General features: G+C 37.0%; 1 protein-coding gene across 5 annotated transcripts in view; it reads right to left on the bottom strand.

Moving 5' to 3' along the window:
* Positions 1–234: 234 nt before the first annotated feature.
* The window catches only part of LRRC49 (leucine rich repeat containing 49), a 168754-nt gene continuing 158415 nt past the window's right edge, over positions 235–10573 (bottom strand). For all 5 annotated transcript variants that reach the window (XM_050796297.1, XM_050796298.1, XM_050796300.1 and 2 more), the window contains one exon: positions 235–461. In XM_050796297.1, the coding sequence (XP_050652254.1) occupies positions 258–461 (204 nt within the window). In that variant the 3' untranslated portion in view covers positions 235–257. The remainder of the gene's footprint in view (positions 462–10573) is intronic.

Raw genomic sequence — 10573 nt, 5'->3', positions numbered from 1 at the left:
AACCAAGGATGCAGTGCCACGCCAGCTCTGAAAACTGCTTAGCTCCCAGAGGTTGTTTGGTCATCACATACAGGAAATTAATCCTTCCTTTCTCCTTTCCTTCTTAACTTTTAGCTATGAGAACAGTGGGCAATAATGCTTTAATACTAGTCTTTCTAGTTTATAGGATAGTGTTGTTGTTTTAACATGTATAACCTGCAAATTTTCAACTTTCAAAAAATAAAACTGCCAAAATCAACTGTACCTAAAGGCCATCTTTATTTTTGGTCTGTTATCTGCTGTAGGCAGAGCTTCATATAGGAATTTTTATTGCGAATTTCTATAACTGCATCCCTAACAAGCTCAATGAACATCTGTGGCCAAAGCTTCTGCAAAGCCTCATTTTTCATGTTGATTTCTGTGGCTTCCTTCACAAGGTCTTCTATATACGTTTTACAGAATTTCTTCTTTTCCTTTATTTCCTGTTTAAAAAAAAGAAAGTTTTGCATTAAATCATAACTAATCCAAAAGTCAAAGCAACAATTAGCTGAACCACAAAAAATGGAAATAATTTATTCTGACCCCCATCCCTCCCCCACCTACTCCTCAGAGCAGGAATTCTTTCCTAGTCACTGCTGACACAGAGTTCTGCTTGAGTAAAGATAACAACAAGGGCCTCAGTCCTTCTCAGTCTACTCCTACCTCTGTTGGACAGCTCTGCTAGAAAATGTGTTTCTTTACTGGAATTGTTGAACCATAACTACTATTTCTCCTATCTCAGTTCAGGTCATTTAGCTCATACAAGTCAGCTGAATGCAGACTCACAGATTCCTGTGGTAAATGTATCAGGATACAGATAGTGATAATTTCAATTGGTATGATATTAGTTAATATCTATGTAATACTTTAAGTACCTATACTCTGAATTTACCCTCTATTACGGAAAAGCATAAAATGGTACACTACACTGACTTATGCAGCCTTGACCATTTGGAGAAAGTTGGGGGAAAGTGTACAAGGAGGAAGAGTAAACATATATAAACCTGGGATCCAGTACATTGCCTTCTAAAGAAACAGGTCTCCCACTCAACTTCTGGGTCTGGCAGTGTGCAAATGAAAAACCTGGTTCTAAACACAACAGAGGAATTTTGGGGCCAGAGGATATTTGAGCATTGTGCCCCAATTTCATCACAGAGGCTAAAACAAAGTGATTTTGTTTAATGCAAGAGTTTAACATTTATTTTGGCTATTGATACTTCTGGACAGCATCAAGGCATGATCATGGAAAGTATAATATATATGGAAGAATCAATGTAACACATCAGATAATCAGAATTATAAGGGAAGTAATGCACATCAATGAAGAAGGAAAGTAATAAATATCAACGAGACAATAGATTTAACTACTTGGAAAAGGATCCATTTAAATCTCCAAGTCAAGTCAAAACACCAAAATAATTTCAAGATAAATTAAATGAGTTAAATTTAAAATATCATAGGCCAGGCATGGTAGCTCACATCTGTAATCCCAGCACTTTGGGAGGCCAAGGCAGGAGGATCGCTTAAGGCCAAGAACTCAAGACCAGCCTGGGCAACATAGTGAGACTCCATCTTTACAGAAAAACAAGAATAAAAAATTTAGCCAGGTGTAATAGCACATGCCTACAGTTCCAGGTACTTGGGAGGCTGAGGTGGGAGAATCATTTGAGCCCAGGAGTTCAAGGCTATAGTTTCAGCTATGATCATGCCATTGCACTCCAGCTTGAGTAACAGAGTGAGACCCTGTTTCTAAAAAAAAAAAAGAAAAAAAATTTGGCCCGGGGCAGTGGCTCACACCTGTAATCCTAGCACTTTGGGAGGCCAAGGCGGGTGGATCACTTGAGGTCAGGAGTTCGAGACTAGCCTGGCCAGCATGGTGAAACCCCATCTCTACTAAAAACATAAAAATTAGCTAGGGTTGCGGCACACGCCTGTAGTCCCAGCTACACGGGAGGCTGAGGCAGGAGAACTGCTTGAACCTAGGAGACGGAGGTTGCAGTGAGCTGAGGTCATGCCACTGCACTCCACCTGGGTGACAGAGCAAGACTCTGTCTCAAAAAACAAAACAAAACAAACCAACAAAATTCTAAAAATCGCAGATATTGTCATTAAAATTATACCTACGAAGATTTCTAGGAAGTCCTAGCCAGAACGGTCAGGCAAGAGAAAGAAATTAAAAAGCATCTAAATAGGAAAAGAAGTCAAACTATCTCTCTTTGCTGACAATATAATTTCTATACCTAGAAAATCCTAAAGACTCTGCCAAAAGGCTCTTGAATTGAAACAATTTTAGTAAAGCTTCAGGATATAAAATCAATGTACAAAATTCAGTAGCGTTTCTATACACCAACAACATCCAGGCTGAGAGTGAAATCAAGAACACAATCCCACTTACAATAGCCACAAAGACAATGAAATACCTAGGAATACAGCTAACTAAGAAGGTGAAAGATCTCTACAAGGAGAACTACAAAACACTGCTGAAAGAAATCAGAGATGATACAAATAAATGGAAAAACATTCCCTGCTGATGGATTAGAAGAATCAATATCATAAAAATGGCCATATTGCCCAAAGCAATTTACAGTTCAATGCTATTCATATCAAATTCCCAATGTCATTCTTCACAGAATTAGAGAAAAATTCTAAAATTCATATGGAACCAAAAAAGAGCCCAAATAGCCAAAGCAATCCTAAGCAAAAAAAAAAAAAATCAAAGCCAGAGGCATTATGCTACCTGACTTCAAACTATACTATTAAGCCACAGTAACCAAAACAGCTTGGTACTGGTAAAAAACAGACACATAGACCAATGGAACAGAATAGAAAACTCAGAAATAAAGCTGCACACCAAAAACCATCCGATCTTCAACAAGGCTGACAAAAACGAGCAATGGGGAAAGGACTCCCTATTCCATAAATGGTGCTGAGATAACTGGCTAGCTATATGCAGAAGACTGAAGCTGGACCTTTCCTATCTTTCACCATATACAAAAATTAAAAGGGATTAAAAATTTAAATGTAAGACTTCAAACTATAAAAATTCTGGAAAACTCTTCTCGATATTGGCCTTGGCAAAGAATTTTTGGCTAAGTCCCCAAAAGTAATTGCAACAAAAACAAAAATGGACAAATGGGACTTAATTAAACTAAAGAGCTTTTGCACAGCAAAAGAAACTATCAAGAGAGCAAACAGACAACCTACAGAATGGGAGAAGATATTTGCAAACTATGTATCTGACAAAGGCTTAATATCCAGAATCTATAGGGAATTTAAATCACCAAGCAAAAACCAAATAACCCCATTTAAAAAATGGGCAAAGGACATGAACAGATACTTCTCAAAGGAAGACATACAAGTGGCCAACAAGGATACGAAAAAGTGCTCAGCATCACTAATCATCAGAGAAATGCAAATCAAAACCACAGTGAGATACCACCTCACACCAGTCAGAATGGCTATTACTAAAAAGTGAAAAGACAACAGATGCTAGCAAGGCTGTGGAGAAAAAGGAACTCTCATACACTGCTGGTGGGAATATAATTAAATTAGTCTAGCCACTGTGGAAAGCAGTCTGGCGATTCTTAAATAACTTAAAACAGAGCTACCATTTGGCCCAACAATCCCATTACTGGGTATATACTACAAAGAAAATAAATCATTCTACCAAAAAGACACATGCACTCGTATGTTCTCTGCTGCACTATTCACAATAGCAAAGACATGGAATCAACCCAGGTGCCCATCAATGGTAGACTGGATAAACAGAATATAGTATATATACACAATGGAATACTAACTACATAGCCATAACAAAGAGTGAAATCCTGTCCTTTGCAGCAATATAGATGGAACTGGAGGCCATAACCTTAAGCAAATTAATGCAGAAACAGAAAACTAAGTTGCATGTTCTCACTTATAAGTGGGAGCTAAGCACTGAGCACACATGGAAGACAGGAACAACATAAATATGGGAACAATATAGACGCTAGTAGGGGTGTGGGTTAAATAACTACGTATCTGGTACTCTGCTCATTACTAGGGTGACAGGATTCATACTCCAAAACCCAGTGTCACACAATACTCTCATGTAACAAATCTGCACTGTACCCCGTATCTAAAAGATAAAATATTTAAAAGTAAAATAAAATAAAAATAAGAAAGATTCATAATAAGAAAAAATGCTTACATCATAATGATATGTGAAAAAAATAAAAATGTTCTGATAGGGTTTGGGTTATAGGAATGTATGATTTGTCAAAACTCAGCAATTGTACACCTAAGATTTACATTTCACTATGTAAGTTTTACCTCTAAATGGTAAAATTTACAAAGAAAAATACTCTATAGAATACTGAATTCCAATTAATGAAATGCACGCTAAATTATTTAGGCAGAAGCACACTAATGTCTGCAATCACTGTGAAATGAATTTAAAAAATCCCAAGGTAGACTGATGGAGGGATAGATACATAGATATGTGATAAAGTAAGTACACTGTATAGTACGATGCTAATAGTTGAGTGTAGGTTTTGGATGTATGGATGTTTATTGTAAAATTCTTTCAACTTTGCTGTATGTTTGAAGTTTTTATTAAAAAGTTAGAAAAGAATGCATAAAAACTATTGAAGGAAATATATTGAAGTCTCATTAAGATTGTTTCTGAGTTCTTGGCTCACGCCTGTAATCCCAGCACTTTGGGAGGCTGAGGCGGGTGGATCACGAGGTCTGGAGATTGAGACCATCCTGGTTAACACGGTGAAACCCCATCTCTACTAAAAAAAAAAAAAACAGAAAAAATTAGCCAGGTGTGGTGGTAGGTGACTGTAGTCCTAGCTACTCAGGAGGCTGAGGCAGGAAATGGAGTGAACCCAAGAGGCAGAGCTTGCAGTGAGCCAAGATCGCGCCACTGCACTCCAGCCTGGGCGAGTGAGACTCCGTCTCAAAAAGAAAGAGAGAGAGAGAGAGAGAGAGAGAGAGAGAGAAAGGAAGGAAGGAAGGAAGGAAAGGAAGGAAGGAAGGAGGGAAGGAAGAAAGAAAGATTGTTTCTGAGTTCTGAGAACATTAGTATGTTTTCCTCCTTTTTAATATGTTTCTTCTTTTTCCCAATGCTTATGATTTTTAAATTTAATTTAATTTAATGTAACTTAATTTATTTTTTGGAGACAGGGTCTCACTCTGATGCCCAGGCTAAAGTGTAGTGGCATGATCTCTGCTCACTGCAACCTCTGCCTCCCAGGCTCAAGCGACCCTACCACCTCACCTTCTTGAGCAGTTGTGACCACAGGCGTGCACCACCACACCCAGCTAATTTTTGTATTTTTTTGTAGAGACATGGCTTTGCCATGTTGCCTAGGCTGGTCTCAAACTCTTGAACTCAAGAAATCCACCCACCTCAGCCTCCTAAAGAGCTGGGATTATAGGCATGAGCCACCGCACCTGGCCCAAATGCTTATGATTTTTAAAACAAAATATGTTTTAAATTCCTGATTAATGTAAGTTAATAATAAGTCCAAATTGCACTAACTTTCCTTAACAGAGGCATATTTTAAGAATTTTCTTATGACATATAAGGCACCTCTAAGTAATCATCATTCATGGGTCAACATGCTGATTTGATATAGTCATGTACTAAAACAATAAGTCATAGATTGACCAATCACAGAAGTATGTACAGATTTTGATGTGTGATAAGCAACAAATGGTTCCAGCTGGCCTCTTCTCTGATGAACTTCTCTCACTCTGAAATACTACAATCTGAACCTTAGCCACCTATATATACTAAGTTAGCTTGTTGATGAGAACAGAATGTAGCTGCTCCCTTTTAGCACTCAGTAAATCTGGACTACAGAGGAACTCTTACAAAGAAGGACAAGTGTGAATCACTAGAGATCAGCAACATTTTAGTTTGCTCATTTTAGAGCAATATTTTACAAGCAATGCATTTACAAGTAGAAGGCATAGAGCACATTTAGTGAATGCTTCTTTTACAGATTTCTAAATTGCTTAAAATAGAATTTTGAATTTAAAAAGATAAAATTCTAGTTAAGATTGGAAGATTTTTTATAATAATTTAGGATAACAAAAATTAAAACAAGTAAATGATATATTTTGTTAAATCATTTACATATTATACAAATGAAAATAATTCGTCATAACTGGCACAGTATAATTTACAGTGCTTTAAAATTTTCTGCTATAGTTACTTCCATTGTTTCTCTAGGAACATGTTGATACAGAATTGTATCTTCTATAATAATCCTTAATTTAGTAACTGTGTTTGAAAGCATTTTTACTTCATCATTTCTCTTCTCCTCCAAGCCAATTATTCTGCATCTCCTTACAATATACCCTATAACTCATCAGGTGTCTGCCAGGACAACTCACTCAGCCTGTCCAGGATGATCCCATTGAAAGCATGTTAGAGACACCTCTCTTGCCCTGACCTGTCAAGGAGTTGTTGCTCCTTGGGTAATGCTTTTTCCATTCCCAAATGCTTTCATATACTCATCTCTTTTTGTCTCACAATATCCCTGTGGGATTCATAAAGCAAGTATTTTACAAGTTCAATCCTGATGAGATAAACTCTATACAATATTGTTTATATTATTTCATTAAACTACAATTTTGTTGTTATGAAGATGGTTTGGGAAAAAGAAGGTCAACAGTGGGGTTTGTTATAGAGCAATTTTAACTACAATGGTACTTGTATTGGGATTTAATCCATATCTCCATTTTATAAATGGGAAAGAAGGTCTATAGAGATTAAGAGATCTGCTCAGGATTAAGCATCTTCTATTAATACTTCCGTAGAGAAAACTCTCTAATCTAGCCCTTGAAGAACTTACAGTCTAGTTGGGAGATGGCCTGCACATATAAAAAGTTAACTAAAAACATAAAACAGTAGATACATGCTGAGTAAAATGTTCAGACAGCAAATTACGAACAGTGCTCAGAAAAGAGAGAGCCCTTTGCAATGGGATGGTCAAGAAAACTTGAGAAAGCACCATGATATATTGTGAACGTGTCCAAGGTCAGAATCAGGACTCCATTCCAGAGGTGGCTCAGTCAATAATTCAACATGACCCTCAGTAACTCATCTGAGTTTCCAGTTTTCCTCATCTAAGAATAGGATTACATTCTTTAAAGTCCCTTTTGGCACTATGATTCTATGTCCATCTTAAATCTTTTTTAGATGAGTCAGGAGAATAGATGGACAACTACCAAGCAACAGATTTATGACATGCATAATGAAAAGGTCTGCTTAACCTGATTTGGAAGAACTTACCTCAATTAATTTTCTCAACAACTCAGGATGTATGGAAGAGAAACTGAGCACTTTCTGCTGCAGTGATTTAAATATTTTTCAAGATGTAAGGAGCGTGGTATAAGTGAAGGAATGCTAGGCTGTGAGTCGAGAGAGTGATTAAGGGACTTGAGCAAGGTCTTTCAAGTACTCAGAAGTAGAATCAGGGGCTCAAATCCACATCTCCTGATTGTTAGATTAGTGTTTCTTTCCAAATATTTTGGGGCTTCAGATTCCTTCTTTCCTGTTTAAAATTTCTCAAAGCAGGAGTCAACATTCCCTGTCTTTACTTCCTCTCTTGCCCTGACCCGTCAAGGAGTTGTTGCTCCTTGGGTAATGCTTTTTCCATTCCCAAATGCTTTCATATACTCATCTCTTTTTGTCTCACAATATCCCTGTGGGATTCATAAAGCAAGTATTTTACAGGTTCAATCCTGATGAGATAAACTCTATACAATATGGTTTATATTATTTCATTAAACTACAATTTTGTTGTTATCAAGATGGTTTGGGAAAAAGGTCAACAGTGGGGTTTGTTACAGAGCAATTTTAACTATAATGGTACTTGTATTAGGATTTAATCCATATCTCCATTTTATAAATGGGAAACAAGGCTTACATGACTGCACTGAAGCTATCCATTTTTAAAAATCTGCATGCCTGTAGTTTCAGCTACTTGGAAGGATGAGGTAGGAGGATTTATTGTGCCCAGGAGTTCAGGGACAGACTGGGCAATGTAGAGAAAAAAACCACAATCACCTTGGATGACTGTCCAATTTACCAAAACATTTTCCTTTATGGTTTGTGCATCTATGGTGTTAAAAAATCATAGCCAACCCAATCAAGATCATAAAGATTTTCTCTTCTTATTAAAATAAAAACTTGAAACTTTTGCTTTTAATACTTGGGTTTTTATTTGGTCTGGAGTTAATTTTTTGTTGCATGGTGCAAAGAAGGGGTTCAATATGCTTTTCTGATTGAATATCCCATTTCGTCAGTATCATTTATCCCATTAGACTATTTCTTTACAACCACCCTGTTTTAATTGGTAGGTATTTATAATATGCCTTAATATCTAATAGTGCTAGCCTTCTTCTCATTGTTCTTCTTTTTCGGAGTTTTTGTTGCTAATTATGTTTATTTTTCCACATGTACTATAGTATCAACTTGTCAAAAAGCCTCAACAAAAAAGTTTTTGGCATTTTCATTGAGATTAAATGAAATTTTTAAGTTAACTTAAGGAAAATTGACATATTTTGCTTGAGATTCTTATCCAAAACATGGTATGTTTTTCCATTTGTATAAATCTTTTGTATGCTTCACTAATGTTTGAAAAGTTTTCTTTTTATAGATCCTGTATATTTATTATTAGGTTATTGTAAGATACATTATCTTTCTGTGTTGCTACTGTGAGTTCGGTTTTTCCTTATATCTTCTTTCTGCTTATTACTTGTAATATGGAAGCTGTTGACTTCTGCTACATTACTGAATTTTCTTATAGCTTTTTATGATTTCTAAATTAATATTCTTGGGATTTCCAGGTATTCAATAATATTATCTGCAAATATAAGTTTACTGCCTTCTTTTCAAGTAACCATTGATTTCCTTCTCTTGTTTCATTGTATTATCTGTATTTAGAAAAATATAATAGTGATATTAGGCATCCTTGCTTGATACTTACTTCAGTGATGCATTGGTATTCTAGTCCTGTCTAACAAATTACCTCAAACTTGGCAGCTTAAAAGAACGTGCATCTATCAGCTCAGTTTCCATGTTTCAGGAACCCAGGCACGGCTTAGCTGGGTATTCTGCTCAGGGCTTCATAAAGCTGAAATGAAGGTGTTGGCTAGGTTGTGTTTATTTCTGAAGCTCAGAGTCTTCTTCTAAGCCTAAGTGGTTGTTGGCAGAATTCAGTTCCTTGCAGCTGTGGGAATGAAATCCCTGTTTTCTTGTTGGCTGCTGGTCTGGGGCTGTTCTCAGGTCCTAAAAGCTTCTTGCAGTTCCCTGCCATGTGGGCCTCTCAAAACATGGGGGCTTATTTCTTCAAGGCCAACAGAAAAATCTTTCAGGGAAAGCCTGAATCCTCTTTTTTTTTTTTTTTTTTTTTTTTTGAGAAGGAGTCTCACTCTGTTGCCCAGGCTGGAGCGCAGTGGTGCGATCTCGGCTGGCTGCAAGCTTCGCCTCCCAGATTCACGCCGTTCTCCTGCCTCAGCCTCCCAAGTAGCTGGGACTACAGGTGCCTGCCACCACGTCTGGCTAATTTTTTTGTATTTTTAGTAGAGACGGGGTTTCACCGTGTTAGCCAGGATGGTCTCCATCTCCTGACCTCGTGATCCGCCCGCCTCGGCCTCCCAAAGTGCTGGGATTACAGGCGTGAGCCACCGCGCCCGGTCGCTTGAATCCTCTTTTAAAGGACTTGCCAGATTAAGTCAGACTCACTCAGGATGATCTCCCTCTTCATTAACTCAAAGTCAACTGATTAGCGATATTAATCATGTCTGCAAAACCCCTTTACCCTTGCCATATTCCACTGGTTAAAGGCAAGACACGGGTTTTACCTACACCCATAGGAGGGGACTATACAAGGTATGGATACCGGGGTGTGGGGATCACAGAGGCCACCTTAGTTAGAATTCTGCCTACTACTTATGCTAGTGTTTCCAGAGTTTCCCCATCAAGCATAACACTTACTATCCAATTTCCATTTATCCTATTGATTGAGTTACAAAATTAAGAATAGGTATTGAATTGTGTGAAATTTCTTTTCAATGTCTATAGAAATAATCATGATTTTTCACATTAGATCTATTAATTCACTAATACTGAATTTTTCCTGCCTTTCTAGGATAAACTACTCTTGGGTATAATGTTTGTTATTCATTTAATGTTCTGCTGTATTCTGGCTGACAATATTTTAAAGAGTTTTGCACCAATATTTTAAAATGTATGGTTTGGCTTTTCTTTTCCTATGCAATGCTAGCATTTTTGGAATCAATGTTATGCTGTCTGTATTGAAAACATGGAAGAGTTTTCCTTCTTTTTCAATACTCTCAAACAATTTTAAAATCATTAGAATTCTCTGTTTCTTAAAGAGTTGGTAGATTTTACTGTGAAACTGTTCTTGGTTTAAATGCAGCTCTTTGATGTTTTACTAAATTTCTTTAATGTAAATTGGCATGTTTAGATTTACTAAATATAGTTGGCCCTCCATATCCATGGGTTCTGCATCTGTGGATTCAAACAACTGCA

Source organism: Macaca thibetana, chromosome 7, assembly GCF_024542745.1.
Source record: "Macaca thibetana thibetana isolate TM-01 chromosome 7, ASM2454274v1, whole genome shotgun sequence".
NCBI classification, from domain to species: Eukaryota; Metazoa; Chordata; class Mammalia; order Primates; family Cercopithecidae; genus Macaca; species Macaca thibetana.
The sequence above is the reverse complement of the archived record's forward strand: the minus strand, read 5'-3'. Positions and strand labels throughout refer to the sequence as shown.